The following is a 24,266-nucleotide window of genomic DNA, read 5'->3' on the forward strand; positions in this document are numbered from 1 at the left end:
CCCCTCCCCCTAGGGGTCTTTGGGTCACTGCTACTGTTTATTCCAACACTTTCTCCTCCTTTCCCTCCTTCTTCAGCCCCTTTAGGCTTCTAGAGGAGTGAGGAAGGGAGAGACCCAAGGACAGATTATACTGTACTCTCCCAAGTGCTTAGTACAGTGCTTTGCATCCAGTAAGCGCTCAATAAATACGATCGAATGAATGAATGAATGAATGAATGAATGAATGAATGAATGAATGAATGAATGACAGGGTGGTCCTGGAGCCTGGAACGAGCCAACGGGCCCGGCTGGTATCGTCGGGGGCCCGGGGGATGGCGGGTGGCAGGGCTCCCCGTGCCAGGGGGCCTTGAGAACTGACAGTCTTCCTGAGCAAAGCCAACTTCCCTCCCTGAAGAGGTGAGAGGGTAAGATGGGTGTGGGAAGGGGAGTGGGACAGGAGGCTGCGGGAGGGGGCCGAGGTGGGGAAGAGGAGGGGGGCAGGATGGCCTCCTGACAGGGGAGACCCTAGCGTTCCTCCTCCCTCCGCTGGACGTCCCATCTCTCCCGGGATTTGCTGGCAGGGAGGAATCCCTGGGCCCCTTCGGAAACAATTTCCTCCAGGGAATCTTCTCTGGCATTCCCGGGAGAACAGGTTCCAGTTGCACATTTCTGGCGACCCACCATTTGCCCAGGGAGCCGAGGGCTGCCCGGGCGTGCCCCGGCCTGCCCCACCCACCGGCTGCTGGAGGGAGCGGGGCAGGTTCCCTGGGCAGAGGGAGGGCTGGAGGGAGGCGGGGAGGGGTGGGCTGGGCTGGAGAGAGGCGGGCTGGGGCAGGGAGAAGAAGGAGAGGAGAGGAGAGAGATGAGGAGAAAGAGTGAGAGGAGGCAGGTGGGAGAGGAGGGGAGAAGGGAGAATGGGTACAGGGGAAGGGGAGAGGAGAGAATGGAGAGGGAGAGCCCTCCAAGGGGCGGTCTCTACCCTTGACCTCTTCCCCTGGAGACTAAAGCGTCCAGAGAGCCTTGACATGAGATGGAACGGAGGATAAAGGGTTTAAGGAATTGGATTGGGGCAAGAAGAGGATCATGGGGTGAGGATGGGGGATGCAAGAGTGGTAGATAGCAGCTCGCTGGAGGCGAGTGTCAGAGCCTTGGGGGCACGAAGCCTCTTGCCTCTCTCCAACCCCCGACACAGGTTTGGGGAGCCCGAGGGACAGACACAGCGCAGGGCTTATTTTGCCCACAGCCGAGAAAACGGGGAGGTCGGCGAGGCAGGGGTCAGCGAGAGCAGAGGATCGAGGAGGCCGAGAGCCGCTGCTTTGCTTACGGGAAGGACGAGAGGGAACGGCCTGTGGATGCGGCGGGAGAGATTTAAGTTAGACAGCTGGGAAAATTTCCTGATGGGTCAGAATTGATAATAATAATAATACTAATTACGGTATTTGTTAAGCGCTTACTATGTGCCCAGCACCGTTCTAAGCACTGGGGTAGATACAAGGTAATCAGGTTGTCCCACGTGGGGCTCACAGTCCTAATCCTCTTTTACAGATGAGGTAACTGAGGCACAGAGAAGTCAAGTGACTTGCCCAAAGTCACACAGCTGACAAGAGGCGGCGCGGGGATTAGTACCCACGACCTCTGAAGAGGTGTTGAAACATGTGCCAAGGGAGTTAAGAGCAGGGGAGAAGTGGGCTGCCGGCTCCGAAGCCCAGGATGGGGTGTCCCGCCAGCCTGGAGGGTGGACCCTTCTGGGCGGTGGGAGAGTGGGGGGATGGAGGTTCAGCATCCTGTGGCTGTTGGTGGGGGGGAAAGGGTCCTTCTTTGTCCCCGCCACCGTCCCCCAAGGGAAGAGGGAAGGGAGCAGAGTGGGCCAATACACGACCCCGGGCAGCCTGGTGGTAACGCTTAGAACAGTGCTCGGCACATAGTAAGCGCTTAATAAATACCAACATTATTATTATTAACTCCGTGCTTCCCCGGGGCTCATCAGAAGCCGGTGAGGGGCTGAACGGAAAGAGGGGAGGCATCCCACAACATCCCAGTCCTGGGGGACACCCGTCGCACCCCTTCCCACAGCCCAGCAGCAAGTCCCGCACCGTCCAGCCCCTCGTGCCCCCTCACCATCTGTGAAGCCCCCACCTCCCCTCAACGGGTGCCCCCGGGTCAACCACCTGGCCGGCAGAGCCTCAGGGGGTAGAGCCGGCTTAGGACCCTCTGCACCTCCTCAGCCTTGAGGTGTGACCTGCTGAATGCTGGCCACTGGTCCCTAGGGTGGACACATCTCAGGCCAGCTCTTATATCCCGCTCGTGGGCAGCTTGTGGTGCACCTCTTCTCCTAGAGACACCAGGCTGGGCCAGACCAGACCCAAATCCGGGAGTTTTCCTCCTGGGGTTCCTGCCGCGGCCTGCAGAATCTCCCCCTCCACCTCTTTGGGAGCCCAGCGGGGTGGGCCCTCCCTCCCGCTCTCCCTGAGACCCAAAGCCCCCAACCCTCCAAGCCCGGAGGACACCAGCAGGGCCCTCTCTGGGCAGCCCCCACCCCAGGATGTGGAGCGAGTGGGAGACGGGAGCAGAGTGGAGTTCCCGGCTGCACCTGTTTGCCGTGCACCAGCTGCAGCACGGGTCGGGACAGGTGGGTCTTCCCTCTTGGGACCCAGGTGTTCCCGCTTCCCAACTCTCTCCCCCTCAAATGGGCCCCCTCTGCCAGATCCCAGATCCTCGACCAGGCCTTGTGAACTGCTCCTCGGGAAGACCCTCCCACACGTTCACTCGGAGGAGACACTCCAGGCAGCCCCTTGGGCTGCACGAGGAACAGAAAGTGGAAGCGCACCGTGGCAGGTAAGCGGGGAGGCGCCCCTGCGTCCCATAAACGTGTTGACTTGATGAAGCCCCTCTGATTTCCCCGTGGGAAAGGCACCCTTCTCAGACCCGATCCCCCGCTCCTGGCGTTCATCTTTCACCTCTGGCACAGCAGCTAGAGGGATATAGGTTAGACGCTGGAACCGCCCGGTAGGACGTCGGGCCGGCAGGATGAGGGGTCGGCTCAGCCGGGAAGGAGAGGGCCCCGCGGAGCTCCCGACCTCAGCCCCCGATCACCCTCTCTCCCTCCACGATCCCCGCCAAGCTGACCCCGGGCTCACCTCCTCGCTGCCGGCCGGACTCCCGGGCCCAGAGCAGAGCCTTGGGGTTGGGGTGGGAGTTGAGAGGGTGGGGCGGGGAGTCTTCCGTCGCTCCCCAGGCGGTGACCCCGTGGCGTCGAGAGCCGGCCCGGCCTGACACCGGCTATATAGCTGGGTGCCGGGCTCCGGGCTCCTACCCGCCTCCCCCCACCATCCCACCCCCCCGCCCCCGGTCAGCGTTCACGGCTGAGTTCGGACGAGCTGGCTGCCGGGCCCGGTGTCCTCTTACCTTCCCACTGAAGCACGGCGGCTTCGGGCCGGCTGGGGCCTGGGGCCGAGCTCCTGGGGGCCACGCGGGGCGGGAGAGCCAACGGGGCGAGGGCTCCGGTGAGCTCGTGGGAGCCCATCTGACATCAGGTGAGAGGAGGCAGCTGCCTCCGTGAGCCAATAATTATGATATCAGCTCCTCTTCGCCCCGGGCCAACCTGCACTTAATAAGAAATCCAAAAATGACTAAGCGGCAGGTTTTCTCTTTTGCTCTCATTCCAGAGAGGCGTTTGACAGGTCCTGTCCCTGAAGGGGGAGGGGCTCCCCACCCTGGGCCTCACCCCCGGTGCCCACCTGTACCCGGGTTGTGCTTGCTTGCCCCCGCTCCTCCCTCCCGCCCCCCAAGACCCGCCCCGCCACCTGTCGGCTACCCGCTCTCTCTCGGGGAGAGGCTCGGGCCCTGCCGGGCTCACGAGGCTCCCGGCCCTGTCCCTCCCACCCGACCCTGCCCCGTCCAGCCCCACCCCACCCCACTGCCCACCTCGCCCTCGCCCCTCCATTCCCAGCCAGAGGAGTTTGCATCCAGATTTCCCTCCCCAAGGTGCCAGCCCTACGGGTGTGTCAGGAGGGCCTGCCGGGGCACGCACATGTGTGTTCAGAGGCTGGTTGGCCTGCACACGCGTGTGTGTGTAGGGGGGTACCTGGGTGTGCCTTGGCATGTCAGAGATGTGTGTGTGTGTGGTGTGTGAGGGGTGGGGAGACCGGGCACGGCTGCCCTTTCTTAGCCCCCACCAGACCCCTGCCCTCAGAGCAGTGCCATCCTGGAACCGGCTGAATCTAGATGGGGCAGGGGGCTTGTCAGAGCAGTTGGTCCCTGCCTGTCCCGGGTTTCCAATTCCCCCCGGGGGGGCAGGGGCTTAAACTCCACTGCAGCCCTGCGGGGGTCGGGGGGACAGTGTTTCCTACTCTTCCTCCCCCTCTCCACGTCACACCCGCTTCCACCCCTAACCCTGACTCCCCCCCCTTAATCTCCAGGCATTTAGGGGAAGGGGCCATAGAGAAGTGGGGAGCAGAGCCGACTGGCATGGAACCAGCCAGTGGGAGTTAGCCCACAGCTCTGTGTGTGTACGTGTGTACGTGTGCGTGCATGTGTGTGTGTGTTTGTGTCTGCTTCATCTGCCCGTGCCGGGCATCGGTGCCTGTGACTCCAGGTCTGATGGCATCGAAGTCTCCTCCTCGGGGGTGCCTAGGTGCCAACCCTTAGGGTCGCAGGGAAGTGGAGGGGGTCAGTCGGGGCCACTGTCCTCAGGGGTTCCAGCGTGGGGGAGGGAGGGAGGGAGACGTCCCCCTCCCCCCGCCTTAGCTTGTTGGGCTCCTCTCCAGCCTCACTCACCCTTCCCAGGACTGACAAGACCCGAGAGCTTCCTGGCAGGATGGGAAAAGCCAAGAGTTTCCCAGCCGGGACGAAAAGACCCCCTACCTGTGGACCTGTGCCACCGCTGACTCATTAACCCTTTAAAGCCTGCCGGTCCCTCCCCAGGCTCCGCCCCACCTGCTCGCCCTCCAGAAGCTATTCCATCTCCTGCCCCGACTCTCAAAATGAGACGTTGGCACCCCTCTGCCTTTCTTTACTGTGCCCGTAGGTATGCGCGTGTGACTGTGTGCGTGTGAGTATGCGCGAATGAGGGTATGTATGCACACATTTCGGAATGTGTGCAAGGGTGAGTGGGAGTGTGTGGGAATTTGGTGCCTACGTGTGAATGTGTGAGGGTGCGTGTAGGGGAAACTCTTTGAGTCTCTGTCTAGACTGTAGACATCTAGACTGTAAGCTCACTGTGGGCAGGGTATGTGACGGTTCTATTGTTCTCTCCCAAGCGCTTAGTACAGTGCTCTGCACACAGTGAGCACTCAATATATACAATTGACCGACTGACTGACAGTCCAGCTTCTGACAGGCCAAAAGGGGGAAGACGGGAAGGAGTGGGGAGTGACGAAAACCCCCAGGAACCTCGGCTGGACACCGAGGGACGGGAGAGATCCGGTTTCGTCAAGGGTCTTGGGAGCCCCCTCCCCATCGGCTTCGCCCAAGGGGTGCTGGCTGGTGCCCCCTTGCAACCGTCCCTTGGAAAACCTGATTTTTCCACGGACCCCCAGAAACTCGGGGCTCCCCATTGATGATGCTGTGGCAGGAGTTCCCCTCTCAGGGTGCAGTCCCTGCCTGGCCTGACCACGTGTGTGCGTCCAGGTTCGTATGTGCTTATGTACACGTGGGCATACTCGGCGCCTCCCCAGGCCCTGGGGCAGGGATAGATGCTCACAACATCCTCGGTGCCGGATGGAGCAAACAGGAAGTCATCCGAGGCCGAGGAGGAAGAAGAGGAGGAAGAGGAGGAGGAGGCCCATGAGAGCAGGGGCCGTGGTGGAGAGGCGAGAACTAGTTCGAGGCTCCGAGGATGATTCCATCCTCGGGGTCATCGGGTTGAAGCCTGCCGCCCCTCACCCACCCAGACTGGGAGGACCCCTGACCTCTTCCACACCAGGGAGTTGCTATCCCAATCCGTTACCTCTCTGAGGATGGAGAAGGAAGAGCCTTCCCCGGTGGGCCCACGTTCACTTCCCAAACCTGCCTCCCAACCCTGCCTTTCCAAGCCCCTCCGGGTAAGGTGAGGCCCCGATCGCTCGGTGGACCTTTCCTCAAAGTGGCTGAGTGGGTTTCAGAGAAAGAGAACTGCCACTCTGAGGTGCCCAAGTGAAGTGGGTGAAGTGGGCATCTCCCTAGGGAAGCTTTCACCAGTAGGTCCCGTCTACGCCGCCCTCTGGGAACCCAGGGCTCAGCCCTCCCTCTTCACCTGGGCCCATGTGGGCAAGGTGACTCCCTTTTTACAAGCCAGAGCCTGCTGCCTCAGTAATCCCATCCTCCTTGGGCTGGCAGGGCCCTAGAGAGGTCACCCGGGACAGCCCCTTGCTTCTGAGCGGGGCCACCCTCATCCAGGCCCCGGGCGGCGAAACGCTCTCCTCAGTCATGACCCTTTTGGAACTGAGGGTGCCGTGGTGACCCTCGGTCTCCCGTTCCGGGGTCCTCGAGGCCTTCCCGATAGGGAGCTCTTCCTTATGTTCTAACCTCCATCCCTCCTACTGCAGCTTAAGCCGAGGGCCCTCTGAGGGACTCTTCAAGGACTCCTCCTCCAGAAATGGGAGGCCGGGGGTAGGATGATGGGACCAGCTCTTTCCCCACTTGGGGAAGGGAGAGTGTGGAGCTGGGGCGGGGCCTGCTGGCAAGGGAGGACCCACCCAGAGGAGAACCACCGGGTCTGCCGGAGGAGCAGCCGGGCTCTGAGGCTCTGTCGTCAGGGATAGCCTCGGGGGAGCTCCGCCTTGGCTTAGCCTACATACGGGGGCCTGGGCGGCTGCTCCCTGAGCCAGCCGCCGGGGAGGGCAGCACCAGCCACCGGGGCCCTTCCTCCCCACCCCCTACTGCCCTGGGCATCCCCTTAATAATGATGGTATTTGGTAAGCGCACACTGTGTGTCAAGCACTGTTCTAAGCACTGGCGTAGATACAAGCTAAGCAAGTTGGACACAGTCTCTGTCCCCCATGGGGCTCACCATCTTCGTCCTCATTTTACAGACGAGGGAACGGAGGCCCAGGGAAGCGGACTGACTTGCCCGAGGTCCCACGGCAGACAAGTGGAGGAGGTGGAATTAGAACCCAGGTCCTTCTGACTCCCAGGTGTGTGCTCTATCCACTAGGCCACTCTGCTCCCCTAGTACACGGCACCACAGCCCCTCCCACCCAGTACCTCAACAAAGAGGCAGACCGTGCCTGCCTCCGGATGCGGGGGAGGTAGGGGGGGTTGGGGTCAGGCATCAGGCCACTCCCCTCCACTTCTTTAATTCCTGGTCCGGGCATCAAAAGTCAGTGAGCCCAGGGTCTGTGATTTCCCTCCGGTCTCTTCTGCCCCTTCCAAGTGGCCTCTGGAGGGGTGCCCTGGATACCCAGGCACATGTGATGTCACGTGCATCACGGGTAGCCCCGGGACATCACAACCGCCATTTGGCGAAGTCCGGCCGAGGCCACCTGAGTCCGGAGTGTTTGTCTGGGGGACCCTGGCGTTCCTCTCCTTTTGTTCTGGAGCGGATGGTTCCCCTGCCCGGTCCTGTGAACGTGGGTGCCACTGGTGAGCCATGGAACTTGGTGGCAGGAGCTGGGATGGAGCGGAGCTGGAGGCTGAAAATCAAAATCCAGGACGAAAAGACATCCAACATCACAGTAGTGCCGACAGGAGATGGGTCAGCTGCAAACCAGACTGTCCAATATCAAACTGGTTGCGTGGCCCCGCTAAGTCCCAGCCTATTCTCCACTCCACTTTGCCAAACTGACTCCCCCATCTGTCAGTGGTAATTTTTGAACACTTACTGTGTACTAAGCACTCCAGAAAGTACAATACAGTGGAGCAGGTGGGCACGATCCCTACCCTCAAGGAGCTTATAGTCTAGCAGGTCCTTCCGGCTCTTCCATATGCTGCCAAAAACCCACCGCCTCCGGGAGGCCTCCCGCTTTCTCCAGTCTCCCCGAGATCCACTTGTCAGGGGGAGTATAGGGACATTTCTGCCACTCGTGGTTTGAAGTTGCTTTTTTTTGGTCTGGGATTCCACATCTGGCCTACCACCCTTATGAACTGAAAACTCCCAAGGGAAGGAATTGCCTCTTGCCCTCCCTCTGGATCCTTCCCCTGATGGAGCTCTGGTTGCTTGGTTGGAAGCAACCCGTTGAGCGCAGGGGGAAGGAGCCAGGCCCTGGGGTGTCTCATCAAGGGATGGGGGAAGGGATGGGAGGTCACTGCAGCTGTTCTGCTCAGATGACCAGCTGGCCGGTGCGGGGAAATCCAGGGAGTTTCCAAGCCGCTGCCCTAGGCTGGGAGCCCGAGGGATAGCTCAGGGTTGGAACAGACTAGAGCAGTTTGGCTACCTCCCCACTCCGGTCCAGATCTCTCTGTGTGCAAATGTGTGTGTGTGTGTGTGTGGTGTGTGTGTGTTTGTGCCCATGAGTGGGTGTGTAGAGGCGGGTGGGGGAGGCAATCTGTGTACCTGTAGGAGACTGCAGCTGAACCAGTGGGAGGGAGCGTATCCGTGAGCGAGGGTGTGTTTATATGAAAGTGTTGAACCTTTGTGTGCTTGTGTTTGTGTGTGTGTGAGAGAGAGTAAGAGAGAGAGAGAGAGAGAAGGAGATCATGCGGGGTGCTCAGCAGGACCTCAAAGACTGAGCCCAAGTTGCAATTCCCAAGCGCTTAGTTTCGTGCTTCGCACATAGTAAGTGTTCAATAAATACGATCGAATGGATGAATGAATGAATGGAGCACCTCCCATTGGGAACGGAGTGCGGCTCTGGGCACTGCCCCCTTTCCAGATTCCACCCTGACCCCGGTCTATCCAGCCTGTCGGACTCACTACCCGATAGGGTTGGCATCATCTCTCCCTTTCCTTTGGTCCCTCCTCTCCGGCCTCGTGATTGGCCTGACTCTAAGCCTGGCACTGGTCCTGGCAGCAGGCCCTAGGCTGTCTCTTGAACCCTCTCCCAGGTGATGGGGCCCAGCCCCACCTCCCCAGCTTCCAGAGGACTGGACTGAACCCTCACGGTCTCGGAGTAAAGGCTCCTCGCCCTCGCCCGGCCCCGAGTGGATGGGCCCCAGGAAGCAGACTCAGCTCTCCGAGGGAGGAAATCCCCAGATAGATTATTGACTTAGGTTCTCAGAGCTAGGGGAGGCTGACCTAATAATCTACTGGGAGCCTCTGGGAAAACATCAAGTGCCACATAAATGCTTAATAACAATAATAACGATGATAAAGTAATAATAGATACCTCCAGCAGTACCCAGCTATTAATAGGGAATGAGGACAGGGGAATGGCCACTTAGGACCAGAGACACACCCCAGAGTTTGCACCTCGTCCCCGTCGGACAGGAAATGGGTGAGGGGGGTGGGCTGTGCCCGGTGAGGAGGGAGTTGTCAGGGCTGCTGGCTACAGACTCCCTTCCAAGCTCCCTCACACACTTTTGGGTGAAGAAGTCGATGAGGGTGACCGACTCCCCTCATCCTCTCTGGCCACGCTCCTCCACCCCCTGCCGTGATGTCATCTCTGACTCCCTCCTCAAACCTATCTCGCCGCCGACCCCTTTCCCACATCCTCCCTCTGGCCTGGAATTTCCTCCCCTTCTACATATGCCAGATCACCGTTCTCCCCATCTTTAAAGCCTTGTTAAGGTCACGTCTTCTCCAAGAGGCTTCCCTGATTGAACCCCCTTTCCCCTGACTCCTTCTCCCTTCTGCATCCTCTTCGCACTGGGATCTGTGACTTTTGGGCATTTGGTGTTTCCCCCATCCTTATCCCCACAGCACTTATGTACGTATCTATAAATTTCATATTATAAATGATTTATACTAATGTCTGTCTCCCCCTCTAGACTGTAAGCTTGTTGTGGCAAGGAAGATGTTTACCAACTCTGTTATTTTTTTTTTATGGAATTTCTTAACCACTTACTATGTGCCAGGCACTGTTCTAAGCTCTGGGATAGATACGAGCTAATCGGGTTGGACACAGTCCATGTCCCCTCATGGGGCTTACAGTCTTAATCTCCATTTTACAGGTGACGGATCTGAGACAGACAAGTAACTCACCCAAGGTCACCCAGCGGAAAAGTGGCAGAGCCGGGATTAGAACCCGGGTCCTTCAGACTCCCAGGCCTGTGCTCTATCCGCTAGGTCACGCTGCTTCCACAAGTGCTTAGTACAGTGTTCTGCAAGCAGGAAGCACTCAATAAATACCACTGATTGACTGATCGACCCTTTCCCTCTCCTCTGCTCTTCACATTCGATCTACCGCTAAATCCTACGCAACATCTCCAGGGCGGGCCCCTTCCCCACCTCCCAAGTAGCTACCCTTCCTCTAGTACAAGTTCCAGCCATGCGGTGGGCCGGTTCTATTAACAGCCTCCTTACCGGTCTCTTTGCCCCCAGCCTCTCCCCACTCCAATCGGGATCGCACGCGAGGCCTCCGCACGAACTGCCTGCCTCCTTGCAGTGTCGCTCAGCCCACATCTCGCTGGTCATCAAGACCCTTCCCCGGCCGCCCGTGTCCCTCTGCGTCAACCCCAAACTCCCTCCGGTCGGCTTCAAGTTTCCACCCCCTTCCGCTCCCCCAACCCTCCACTTCTCTCACCCTCCACTTCCCAGCTCGCTCTCTCCATTTCTCCCAAATGATCCTTGACTATTATTCCTTCTCATTCTACCTTGCTCTCGTCTCTCCCGCCTCCCTCCCTTCTCTCTCACCGTTTCCCCAGCTTGAAATTCCCTCTCTGCCCAGGTCTGATGGACCGTAGCCTTCCCCCTATTTTTTTTATATTTATTAAACAACTTACTATGTGTCAAGCACTGTTCTAAAGGCTGGGTTACATAGTCCCTGTCTCACAAAGGGCTCACAGTCTAAGGCAGAGTGGGGAGGACTTCATCTCCATTTTACCGATGAAGTAACTGAGGCACAAGGAATTTAAGTGACTTGCCCAAAGTCACACAGCAGATGGGTGACAGAGCCAGCATTAGAACCCAGGTTCTCTGACTTCTGGGCCCATTCTCTCTCCACTAGGCACTACCGTTTCCCCTCCCTCCCCAAATCCCACCTCTTCCAACAAGGCTTCCCAGACTAATTCCCGGCATTCCGAGTCGTATAAGTCCATCAGCTTCCTCTAGCACATAGGGTGCTTCTCTGTATCAATCCTCGGCTCTTATGTGTACACGTTTATTCAGTTGTACTCTCATTTATTTATTTTGATTGCTCTGTAGACAGCTTTACATCGGTCTCTCCCGTTAAAGTGTGTGCTTCTCTTGGGCAGGGAACGTGGCCCTCCTTTATTGGTTGCTTTCCAAGTGCTTAGTACAGTGCGCTGCGCCCAGTGGGTGTCCAATAAATTCTGTCATTACTACCGTGACTTCTACAAACTCCGCCCCAGGCTCGTACTGGGTGTTGGCATCTTCCATCCTTTGGCACTCATTCAATCATTTATACTTATTGAGCACTTAAGTGTGCGCAGAGCACTGTATTAAGCCCCTGGGAGAGTACAAAATAACAATAAACAGGAACATTCCCTGCCCACCATGAGCTTAGACAGAAAGCTGGATCCGGAGACGGGCAGGCAGAGGTGCGGGGGGACTTCAGCACAGCTGGGCAACCGACAGCAGCCGGGCACGGCTCAGGGGCCGGGATCTGGATATCTGGGGCTCCCCCACCCCCTGCCCAACCCCAGGGGGGCCTGCCCGGCCGCAGAGCCCGGACCGGATTGGCCCCAACCTGGGCGAGCTCTACAGCTGGCCGGTGAGGCGCTCGAACGAGGGCTGAATCACCGCTCGGCAGAACTGGCCAGCTGGCGAGGCCGCCCGTCCCTCCCGTCCCAAAGCCGTGAACAAAGGGCCCTGCCCACCCGCCCGTCCGCCGCCCGCCCTGGGCGCCTCCTCGGTGACGGGGACGCTGGAAGCGCTGAGTCCCGGCCAAGTGCTTAGGCAGCGTTTAGCTCCGCTCTCCCTCTCCCCCCCGGGGCCAGGGCTGGGCCTGCAGGGCCTGGGGGTGGGACATTCGTGGTCTGGGGCGGGGAGATGGGGGTGGGCTGGCTGGCACCCCCTCCCAGCAGGATTGGGGGCAGGCTGCCCCTTCTGGGGCCTAGTCCGGTCACCCTGGGCCTGTGGCTCCACTAGACCTCAGATGAGGTAGCGACGGCCATCTCTGCGGGGTGTCCGTCCGCTCCGGGGGGTGAAGGTCCGATGGGTGCCCAGGGCTGGGGAGGGGAGCGGGGCGGTGTGGAGAGGGACCCCCGGCCTGGCCACCCTTGCCAGCTGGGCTCCGTCCACCTGTTTCAGGGCCTGGGGCAGGGCTGGGGACGGGGAGGGAATGGGGACGGCTCCGCACAAGCCGCGCTCTGGGCCAACAGGACTTTCAAAGGCAGGGGTGGTGTGTTCCTTCCCCAGTGCCCAGTTTATTACCCGGCTAATGATGGTGATTAGGCTGGCAGGTGCTCCTCGGGAGGCTGGATTCCCAACGGCAGGGAGGGTAGGGGCGTGGCTGCGGCAACGGGAGAGAAACGGCCTGAGCCCGGCGAGCCGGGCAGGGTCTGGGGAGCCCCGTGTGGTGCAGGGACTGGGTCCTACCTGATAAACTTATATCTACACCGGTGCTTAATACAGTGCTTGGCACAAAGCAGACAATGAGCACATACTATTAAAAAAAAAAAGAGGGAGCCAGGATGGGCCCTGAGAACCAGGAGCCAAGCCGGACCTGAGGAGTAAGGCTGGGCCTTGAGGTGCCAGGCCAGGACCAGGGGAACCAGGCGGGGGGCCCGAAGAGCCGGGCTGGGCCCGGGAAGTCAGGCCGAACCCCGCCAATCGAGTTCGAAATACTTCCCCCTCTGCCCCCGTCCCCCGCCCCAATCCCCGGCCTCCGCTGACTCTGAACCGCCTTGCCCCTCTTCTAATAATAATGGCGGTATTTGTCAGCGCTTACTACGTGACGATCGCCACTCTAAGCGTTGAGGTAGATACAAAATCTTCAGATCGGACAGTCCCCGTCCTTTATGGGGCTCACTAGTCTAAGAGGAAGGGGCGGTAAGTATTTTATCCCCATTTTACTCATGAGGAAACTAAGGCAGAGAGAAAGGAAGTGACTTGGCCAAGATCACACAGCAGACCAGTGATGGAGCTGGGATTAGAACCCAGGTCCTCTTATTAAAACCAAATCTCCAAGTGGCCTTCCCTGACTGAGTCCTCATTTCCCCTACTCCCTCTCTCTTTTGCATCACCTCTGCTCTTGGATATGATTTTCACCCCGTCTTCATCCCCAAAAGACTTATCAGTAATTTCTTTATTTCAATTAATGCCTGACTCCCCCTCTTCCAACTGCATTATATTGTACTCTCCCAAACACCGGGTAGAGTGCTCTGCACAGAATAGGCAACCAATAGATACTACTGAATGGTTGATGGATTGATAGTGACTAGACTAGACTGTGAGCTTGTTGTGGGCGGGGAATGTTTCTGTTTACTGTTATATTGTATTCGCCCAAGTGCTTAGAGTACAGAGCTTTGCACACGGTAAGTGCTCAATAAATATGATTGAATGAATGATTGATTGACTGACCCCCAAGCCTGTGCTTTTCTACTTATTGGTGTCCTTCCCCATTATCATCTTTCCTATTGTGTCTATCCCCAATTCCTTCTACCCCCAACCCTTGTTTTTTAGACTGTGAGCCAGGGACGGTGTTTGAATCTCACCTGGGCATTCCCCCGCAGGGATTAGACCTTTTCACACAGGAGGGACTTTGTAAGTAGTGTGATTACTTAAATGCGACTCCCCTTTTCAGAGTCGCGTTCCCTGGCAGCTGGGGGATCTGCCAGGAGGAAAGGCCTAGGTTGTCAGGCATCACCTCAATTCCGAAATGGATTTTAAGAGGAGAGACCAGACTGTGTGTGAGACCTCCTGTGCTGTTTATTGTTATATTGTACTTTCCCAAGCACTTAGTAGAGTGCTCTGCACACAGTAAATGCTCAATAAAATGAGATCGAATGAATGAATGCTCTCCCCCCTACTCTGCCACTGGGCGTGCTGGGTCACCTGGGACAGATGTCTGAACCTCTCTGGGCCTCTAGTTCTGCCCCTTGGGGTTAGAAGACCCAGAAAGGTGCTCTGTGTTTCCTGGAAGAAAACTGTTATAGGACTGGGCGGGGTGACAACTCGTTCCCGCCCCAGTCAATCAATCAATTGGTTGTATTTATTGAGCACTTAGGACTGGATAATTGGAGGTGGGGCTCTTCCTGAAGGAGGGCAAACCTCAAGAGGCCTAAGCATTGGAGCCAGCTGAACTCAGGTACTGGGGAAGGGGAGGAGCCGGAGGGGGTGGGAGGGAAGGAGACGGGGAGGTCCTTTGGCGGCATGCAAGTGGCCTAGTGGAAATTGAGAGTCAGAGAACCTGGGTTCTAATTCCAGTTCCCGTCATATGCTTGCCGTGTGACCTTGGACAAGTCATATAACTTCTCTAGACGGTAAGCTCGTCATGGGGAGGGAAGCGTCTGCTGATTCTGTGTACTGGACTCTCCCAACCACTTAGTACAGTGCTCTGCACATGATAAGTGCTCAATAAATGCCAGTGACTGATTGATTCTCTGTGCTCCAGTTCTTCTATTCTTCCTCCTACTTAGACTGTGAGACCCATGCGGGAAAAGGACTGTGTCCCACCTAATCTACCCCAGTGCTTAGAAGTGTTTGACACATAGTGACACTTAACAAATACAGTAAAAAAAAAAAAAAAAGGAGGGAAGAGCATGAGCCTCCACCAGCCAGCCGGTCCCAGCTGCCCGTCTCCTGGGACGGGGAGACAGCAGTGGGTCCCCAGGGCGGGCGGCCCATCCTGACAGGACTTGCCGAGGAAGCGCCAGAGGAGTTCAGTCTGCAGCCGAGCCCCGTCCCCACCAGCTCCTTCCCCTCACTGGGCCTGGGGCTGCGGCATTCCTCTGGGGTACGGCTCCCTGCTCGGTGATAAATTACCTGTCACGGCCCACCTCCCCACACCTGCAACTCCCCGCCTCCCAGCGTGGGGGGCTGGACCCAGGGTTGGGGATGGGGAGCTGCGGGGGAGAGGAGGGGAGCCTGGAGCCGGGCTGGGTCCTCCCTGATTCTGGGGAGGCGATTCCTTCCGTGTCCTTCCCGGCCCCACGTCTCCCTTGCCTTAGCGGTTACCGTTAACAACATGCCGTAGTGGACGGAGCCGGGTCTGGGAGTCAGAAGGTCATGAGTTCTAATCACTTGTCTGCTGTGTAACCTTGGGCAAGTCACTTCATTTCTCTGTGCCTCAGTTACCTCATCTGTAAAATGAGGATTGAAACTGAAAATGAGGATTTCTTTGTATCTACCCCAGGGCTTAGAACAGTGCTTGGAACATAGTAAGAATTTAACAAATGATAATTACTATCTTTATTATTAACTACTAGTTCTGCCCAGGGCCGGCCCGGTCCATGCCTGCTGGGGCTACTAGCCAGCCTCCCTCAAAAGCCATTCAATCACATTTATTGAGCACTTACTGGGTGCAGAGCACTGTACTAAACGCTTGGAAGAGTACACTGCAACGATAAACAGACACATTCCCTGCTCCGGCCCCTTTCCCTTCCTGCTCCCCCTCCCAAACTAATCAATAAGTGGTATTGATTGAGCGTCTCCGGGCTGTAGAAGGCTGTTTAAGCTCTCAGAAGATACCGTAGAGTTGACAGTAGTAGTAGGAAGAGGTGCATGGCTTAGAGGAGCAGCATGGCTTAGCGGAATGAGCACTGGCCTGAGAGTCAGAGGGCTTGGGTTCTAATTCCGGCTCCACCACTTGCCTGTCGTGTGACCTTGGGCGATTCACTTAACTTCCCTGTGCATCGGTTACCTCATCTTTAAAATGCGGGACCGGGACAGTGTCGGGCCTTATCATCCCATATCTCCCCCAGAGCTTAAAATAGTGCTTGACACGTAGTAAGCGCTTAACAAATACCGTAATTATTAGTAGTAGTATTTATTAGGCACTTCCTATATTCAGAGCACTGTACTAAGTAGACATGATCCTTTCCTTTGGGGTGCTTACACCTCCCTTTCACTTCTCCATCACCCTTTCTCCTCTGCTCTCCCCTTCCCCTCAGTCTCAGCCCCTTCCTCTCCCCAGCCCTGGATCAGCTGAAATTAGAGGCTGGGAGGACAAGCGCTGAGTTCTTTGGCTGTGGGAAAGCAGGGTTGGGGGCTGGAGGAGGGTTCGGCAAGGGCTGGAGCAGAGTGGTCCCTCCTGGTCCCCCCGGGGGTGGCACGGGGGCAGCTCCAAGTCGGTCACTTCAGCCGCCCTGGGGCTCTCGTGGGCCAGAACAGTGAGTGGAGACTGAATCCCAGGGCCTGGGGGGCAGCTGAGGGTCTTTCTGTAGCCTCGCATCCTGGACTCAGGTGGCCGCCAAAAGAAAGTCAGCATAGTCTAGTGGATAGAGCACTGGTGTCAGAAGGGCCCGGGTACTAATCCCGGCCCGGCCACACGTCTGCTTTGTGACCTTGAGCCAGTCACTTCACTTCTTGTGCCTCAGTTACCTCATCTGTCAAAGGGGGCTGAAAACTGTGAGCTCTATATGGGACATGGGCTGTGTCTAACCTATCTTGTATTTACCCCGGAGCTTAATACAGCACCTAGCACATAGTAAGCACTTAACAAATACCATTAAATATAAAACAAAACTCGGGTGGGCTCCCCGAACTGACCGGGAGCTAGGCTGCCCTACGAAGGGAAGGTTAAGCCCAGAGTCTGAGGGCTGGGTCTGAAGACTTCAGTGACCTCCACAGACACAAGGGAGCCTTCAAGGGGAGCCTCCTCTGCCCTGGGGGAGGAGTGGGGGGAAAAAAATCCATGAAGCCCCTTCCCGCCCCCTGCCCTCCTGTGAGAGTGGGTCCCGACCCAGTGACCGTGAATATGCCCTGCTGGCTCATCTGCCTTAGATGGGCATGCTGGGGGAGCTTTCAAGTCTCTGCCACTTGCCTGCTGTGTGATTTTGGGTAGGTCATTTAATCAATCACTGGTATTTAGTGAAAGTTTCCTCTGTGCAGAGCACTGCACTAAGTATGTAGAGGAGCGCAATACAACAGAGCTGGTAGACGTTTTCTCTTCCCACAAAGAGCTTATAGTCTTAACTTCTCTGTGCCTCAGTTTCCTCATCTGCAAAATGGGGATCCAGTACCTGTTCTCCCTCCTTCTTAGACTGTGAGCCCTAGGGGGGACATGGACTGTATTCGACCTGATTATCTTCCCCAGTGCTAAGGTCAACGGGGGGCATAGCGCTTAACAATTACTAATATTATTAAGTTGTCCACCCTGGCACCGGGGAGGGTCTCAGCCAGGGTCTCTTCTCACACTTGTCTCCAAGGTTCACAAAGCACAGTGCCCTATCTGGGAAGCCCAGGCGTTAGCCAAAATCACCCCAAGGACCCAGGCCATGTGCTACAGAAGCCCCAGATACTGAGTGGGGCGAGATAGAGTGTCAGGATTTCATGAGGCAACTTCTTCCTCCTTTCCCCTGGAGGTCTAGAATCAGGTCTACAACAGACCCTAGAATGCATTCTAGAATATCTTTCTCCCCCTCTAGACTGTCAGCTCCTTCTGGACTTCTAACTGGTCTACCAACTCTATTGTAGTATACACTACCTAGCTCTTCGTTTAGTGCTCGGTAAATACAATTGACTGATTAATTGATGGAGCTTTCCAAGAAAGGGTTGTTTTTAACTTGCATTTCTAAAAGCCTCTGACAGTCAAATCACATTCACCTCTATGATCTCATTTCGCTTCCCCAGTGTCACGGGGAGGGAAGGAGCAGGGGTGACTGATTCCATTTTACAGAGGGGGAAGCCGAGGCCCAAAGAGGGTGAGCGACTTGGGAGAGAACTGAGTCTGGAGCAGGTTACCTGTCACAGACTGGATTGCCATTTATGTGAGGGGAGGGGCAGGGAGGGGAGCGGGTGGGACAGATGATGTCACCCCAGCGTGTGGCATAGGAGGGGTGTGTGTATGTGTGTGTGTGTGTGTGTGTGTCCCACGTGTGTATATGGGCGTTCGTACATATAATAATATCTGTGGTATTTGTTAAGCACTTTTGTGTGTCAAGCACCGTACTAAGTGCTAGAGGAGATGCAAGATTATCAGGACCCACCTGGGTTTCACAGTCCAAGTAGGAGGGAAAACGGGCATTGAATCCCCATCTTGCAGATGAGGTAACTGAGGCACAGAGAAGTGCAGCGAGTTGCCCAAGGTCACACGGCAGACAAATGGCAGAGCCGGTATTGGAACCCACGTCCTCTGACTCCCGGGACGGGGCTCTTTCCACTAGGCCGTGTGTGTGCGATGTATGTGGGCCTGGTTTGACAATGAGCATGTACGAGTGAGTGATGGCATGCCTGAGCCGTGTGAATCTCTGGGTATGAGTGATGAGAGTGTGTGCCAGGAGAGCCGTGCATGCCGGGGGCGGGGGCCTCTCTCTGCGGGGGCAGGTGGGAGAGGCAAGAAGGGGGAGGGGGTCAGCCTGAAGTCACCCACTGACTCATGCCAAGTGCCATGGCTTCTCCCCTCCCCTGGCTGTCTTGGCTGCCCTGCCGTGGGGGTTCCTGATGGGGAGGTCCTGACTGAGGGACCCTGCTTGCAGCCCTGACCTGCCCTGGCCAGGGGTTTCCTTTCCGTTAGAGCCCTTGGAATGGCGCGGTCACTCCTACCTTTATGCACCCTGAGGGGCTCGGACAAATTCATCCTCAGCAGGAGGGACGGGGGGTAGACACAGTGAAGGACTTTCCGACCCTCAGAGTGGCAGGGGGGATTCCTGGAGAGGGATAATGCCGGGGTTGGCGTCCCATCTGGGAGATAATTTGGAGTTTGGACAGTTGGGGCTTGGAAGTGAATGGTTGGGTGTCTTGTTGGTGCTGCTGTGGTGGTGGAAATCCTCCCCCGAGTCTAAGCTCAATCCCTCCTGCTGTAGGGGCTTCTTTGGGAGGTGGTCTCCATGGCCCCGAGGAAAAAACGGGGATTGGTTGGGTGGCCCTGTATCTTAGGGCTGAAGCCAGAGGCTGAAGCCAGGCCCTCAGCTGAGTCTCCCTTTCCCTCCCTCCTTAAAGCATCTCTTCTTCATTGAGGCTGGGGGGTCTACCTAGGGAGGTCACGTGACCCATCCCCCCCATCTCAGGATCAGCCCCCAACCGCCCCTATCCCCTCTGCTCAAAACTCAGAAATCTCCAAAGACAAGATGGGTCACTGGGTCAATCCAGGAAGGGCCTCTGTCTTCACCTCAATCCCTCCTCCACCTCATCCTTTGCCCCCTGGAAAGACACCACACCAGAGGGGCACCCAATCCCTAAGGCTGAAGGGTGCAGGGCACAGGAAGTTGCCCACACAGGCCGAGGATGGGGTGGTCCTGATGAGAGGGAGGAAGAGAGGTCTGAACGTCCCAGGCCCTGGGCCCGCCGGGGCGCCTTCCACCCAGCCAAAGCCCGAGCGAGGTCTACCCCACGTGGCTCCAGCTGGTTCAACGCGCACGGTGGAGAGAAGTTAGGGCAGCAGCCGACTGCTCTCCCCGCAGATGGCTCGTTCTCCCAAGAGACGCTCCGTTTCTTCCAAACCCCAATCCCACAGGGCGGGCTGCCGTGGCATCTGGGCGAAGGAAGGGACAGCCCCTTCCCTGACCATCACCAGGTGGCATGTGGCAGAGCCCTGCTCCAGTCCCAACCGGTTCTACCAGCCCGGCGTTGGGCACAGGAGGCTGGGGGAGGGGGCCGGGTGACGGTGAGCCAGTCTGAGCTGGCAAGGAAGCCGATGCGGGGCAGGTTTTATGTAAATGGGCAGGGAGTGCTCTGGGAACTGGAGGACTGATTTTCCCAAAGGCAGGCAGGGACTGGCAGCTCCCAATTAGCAGTGGTGGAGTGATGTCAGCCTTGTTTCCCTTGGGTGGCGGCACCTCCTGCGGTGCCCTGGCAACAGTGCCAGGCGATTACCTTCTCCCCACGTGGTGGTGCCATCCGGGGACCCTGGCACGAGGGGTGGGTGAGCTGGGAGGGGAGGGGCAGGTTCCTTCTGAGGAGATGGGGAGGCTCAAGCCAGCGGCAGGTGGACGAGATGGTTGAAGCCGGAGGAGGACCGTGGGGCTCCGGTGCCGAGAACCGTCTCCGGTTTCCCAAGCTCCGGCCCGTAAAGGGGACCCCGAGTTCGGACGGCCTCCTCCCAGCAGTCGAGGAGATTTCCCACGATGCTGCGCCTCTGGACGGACCTTTCAGGAACGGGCCTTGCGGGGATGGGAGATGGCGCCGGCCGTCACTGGGGGCGGGAAGGCCGCCAGCCAATCACTGTGACCGCTCCCCTCTCACTGCTTAGAATAAATCTGGGCTACCTCACACGGGCCACTGGGCGGATGCCCCAATTCCCTCTGGGGTGGGTTGACCCCGGGAACGTCCTCCATGGGAAGAGTGGAGTAGCCACCTTTCCAGTGTCCCCACTTCCCTCCTTCCCTCTGCTCCGCTCTGGGCCAGGGAAACTCAAGAGAGACGGGGGTAGGGGGCACCCTGAGCCGCTGGGGTTGGCTATCGCGTGTGGAGGAAGCACCAGTATCCGGGACCGAGGTGCATTGCGACCCGACCGCTGAGAAACCCAAACCTGGAGCTCGTGGCCCTCTGCCCCACCCATTAGCCCTTCCACTTCCCCATCCAGACTCCTGGAGTTGAGCCACCCTGGGCCTGGCCCCAGGGAATCCTAGGCCAGGCTGGTTCCCCAAAGAACGTGATGGGGAGTTGGGCTGCCTGGTTTTTGCCCCTGGCTGAGGTGTGAGCACCCTCTAGGGGAAAGACTCCAAGATGGTCCTCGGGAGACGGGGGGGAGAGGGGGATCTAATTCCTCCCTTCTCTTCCCCTCCCACGCATACTCCCTCTCTTGCCGGCTGAACTGTGGGGGCTGGGGGCTGCCCCTTGCTCTGGGGGAGGAGACGCCAGAGGTAGCAGGCTCCTGTATTCCCCTGGCCAACCCTTCCGGCTCCTCTCCGTCAATCAGACAGTCAGCGGTGCCTGTCGAGAATCTACTGTGCGCAGAACATTGTATTAAGCACTAGGGAGATTACAGGAGAGTTGGTAGATATAATCCCTGCACCTGAGGAGCTTTTGATCTAATGATTGCAATGCGTAATGTGTATTGATGTGTCTCCCCCTCGTCCCCCAAGCTGTGAGCTTGGGATCTCAAGACCCCGACAGGAAGCTGCCTGTGACCACCAGCCCAGACCCCTGCCTAAGCCAGCCAGAGCCCCCCGAGTCCTGGCCCCCGCTACCCTGATCCTCAGAACCCTTCATCCTTCCTGTCTCGCAAGCCCGTAATCTGGGCGTTATCCTCGATTCGTATCTCTAAATCATCCAGCATATTCGTAGGGTCATCAAATCCTTCCCGTTCTACCTTTACAGCACCTCTAAAATCTGTCTGTTCCTCTCCATTCGAACTATTGTCACACTGATCCAATGCGCTATCTTTCCCGCCTTGACTACCGCATCAGCCTCCTTGTTGACCTCTCTGCCTCCAGTCTCTCCCAACTCCAGTCCATATTTCACTCTGCTTCCCTGATCATTTTTCAGAAAAACCATTCAATCCACATCTCCCCACTCCTCAAAAGTCTCCAGTGGTCACCCATCTGCCCCCCGCATCAACCAGAAACTCCTCACCGTCGGCTTTCGGGCCCCAATTCTCCCTTTCCCATCTGACCCCGCTGATCTATTACAATCCAGTCGGCAAAGTCCTCTCCCGTAAGGCCAACCTTCTCGCTGAACCTTGATCTCGTTTGTCTCACCGCTGTCCCCTTGCCCGCATCTTTCCTCTGGCCTGGAAGTCCTTTGCCGCCCATATCTGACAGACCACCACTCTCCCCACCTTTGAAGCCCCCCTAACATCACAACTCGAGAAGTAGCCTGGCCTAATGGAAAAGGCACGGGCCTGCCTGGGAGCGAGAGCACCTGGGTTCTAATCCTGGCTCCGCCATTTGTCTACTCTGTGACCTTGGGCAAATCACTTAGCTCCCTTTGCTCCAGTTTCCTCATCTGGAGGAACAATTGCCAGAGGACCGGCTTCCTGAGGACCCGCTTCCTGAGGGCCCGCTTCCTGGGGAACGACTGCCCAGACAGAGATAAGGAATTGGCCGCAGCAGCTACCTCCCATCGCATCCCCGCTCCTTGCTCCTGTCCTTCTCTACAACTTCCCATAGGAAAGGGTCCCTGGAAGCCACTCCTGGGTCCACAGGCCCTGCGGGGGAAGGGAATCTCAGCCCAGGAAGCAGCTGGAGAAACTGGCCTTACCTCCTGGGAACAGGTCCATAATCTCCAGCAAATGAGTGAGTGTTTGGTCAAGGATTAACTGTCTGGGGCTTAATGAGGAGATAGAAACCCTACATTGTCCCAGGGATCAGCTGCCTGCTAAGATGGGAGCCCAGCCCATCGGGACCTGGTCTGACCGGGAAGACGGTGCCCCGCTGCTGGCTGGCTTCCTGGCTTCCAGGCTTCCCGGCCAGGCCATCTTCCAAGAACTCGGAGGCCCCGGGGGCCAAGCCTGGGGCTGTGGACCCACCTGGCTGAGGAGAGGAGGCTTTGTGGGCTAGTCGCTCCCAGAGAGGCCGTGGGCAAGGAGGACTAAGGCATCCTGGGGCCTACCTTTCCCTCAGTGAAGGAAAAGGCGCTTCCACACCCAAAGCCTGAGAGACTGCAAGTACCTAAAGACTGTGTCTGTGGCCTCAGCTGAATGCTCCCGACAGCCGGGTGCAGTGCTCTGCAAGGAGAGGGTGCTCATCAAATGCCAATGACCATGATGGCGAGAGGGGCAGCCTCATCCAGTGGTGGCTCAAGGGATAGGGCATCCAGAGATCTGGATTCTGATCCTGGTGGGACCTAAAGCAGATCCCATCTCCTCTCTCCCAGGGAAGACCCCTTCCTGTCCCTCCTGAGGGTCAGGGAGAAGGTACGGTAGGGCCCAGGCTGGGGGAGGGAGCTGCCCACCTGTTATTCCTTCAGAAAGAAGTTACAGGCCCCATCCATCAAATCCTCAATCCATCCAGATGATAGGATCTGTGATTTAATTAGCGGGAAGGCCAGATGAGGAGGAGCAGGGAGTGGAGGGGTGTGAAAAAGCACTAGGGCCTAATGGGTAGAGCACAGTCCTGGGAGTCAGAGGGCCTGGGTTCTAAACCCGACTCTGCCGACTGCTTGCCGGTTAGCCTCGGGAAAGCCACGTAACTTCTCCGTGCCTCGGTTCTCCTGTTCTCCCTCCTAGACTGTGAACCCCATACGTGGCAGGGACTGTGTCCAACCTAATTGACTTGCATCTATCCCAGCGCTAAAAAAAGTCACCTCACTTCCCTGTGCCTCAGTTTTCTCATCTATAAAATACCTGATTTCCTTTCCCTTCAGACTGGGAACCTCAAGTAGCATAGGGACTGCGTTTGGTCTGATTAACTTGGGTCTCTCCCGGGGCTTAGCACAGTGCTTGGCACATCAAAAGTGCTTACCAAATACTGCTATTTTTTATGGCATTTGTTAAGCTCTTGCTATGTGCCAGGCACTGTTCTAAGCGCTGAGATAGATAGGAGGTAATCAGGTTGGACACAGTCCCTGCCCCATTGATGGGCTCACAGTCTAAACGGGGGAGCAAGGCAAAACAGGACAAAACAAAAACAAGACAATGTTATCAAGATAAAGAGAATCAAGAGGATGTACACCTTATTAACAAAATATATAGGGTAATAAATAATATATACAAATGAGCAGTGCTGAGGGGAGAAGGGGAAAAGGGGAGGGGGACAGGGAAGCAGAGGGGAAGCAGTCTGGGAAGGCTTCTTGGAGGAGGTGACCTCTCAGTAGGGCTTTGAAGAGGGGAAGAGAGTTTGGCGGAGGTGAGGAGGGAGGGCGTTCCGGGACAGCGGAAGGATGTGGGCCAGGGGTCGACGGCGGGATAGGCGAGAACGGGGGACGGTGAGGAGGTGAGCGGCAGAGGAGCGGGAAGCGGAGCAGGCCTAGCCAGGCCTGTGGGAGACAAACTCCTTGCCTTTTTGTGGCCTTCCTAGCCAGCCCTGTGGGAGGTGAAATGTAGGGAGGCAGCACCCCCTAGTGCTCTTTGGAGCCCAGGCCGGTTCCACAGTCCACCAGTCTGACACCAGTCTGACACCAGTCTGACACCAGTCTGACACCAGAGAGGCAGAGGACTTCCATGATCAGCGATAGGCGGCTAACTTCACCTCCACAGGGGCCTGAACAGAAGACTAGGGGGAGCTAGCAGCAGGAGGGATTAAGATTAGACACAAGGAAGGACTACCCA

The 24,266-nt window shown here is 57.3% G+C and overlaps 1 protein-coding gene across 1 annotated transcript in view; it reads right to left on the minus strand.

The window, feature by feature from the left end:
• The window catches only part of FOXN1 (forkhead box N1), a 45,791-nt gene extending 42,289 nt beyond the window's left edge, over positions 1-3,502 (minus strand). The window contains exon 1 of the mRNA XM_039914537.1: positions 3,385-3,502. Coding sequence (XP_039770471.1) covers positions 3,385-3,502 — 118 coding nt within the window. The remainder of the gene's footprint in view (positions 1-3,384) is intronic.
• Between the last annotated feature and the right edge of the window lie 20,764 nt (positions 3,503-24,266).

This window comes from Ornithorhynchus anatinus, chromosome 17 (genome assembly GCF_004115215.2).
Source record: "Ornithorhynchus anatinus isolate Pmale09 chromosome 17, mOrnAna1.pri.v4, whole genome shotgun sequence".
NCBI classification, from domain to species: Eukaryota; Metazoa; Chordata; class Mammalia; order Monotremata; family Ornithorhynchidae; genus Ornithorhynchus; species Ornithorhynchus anatinus.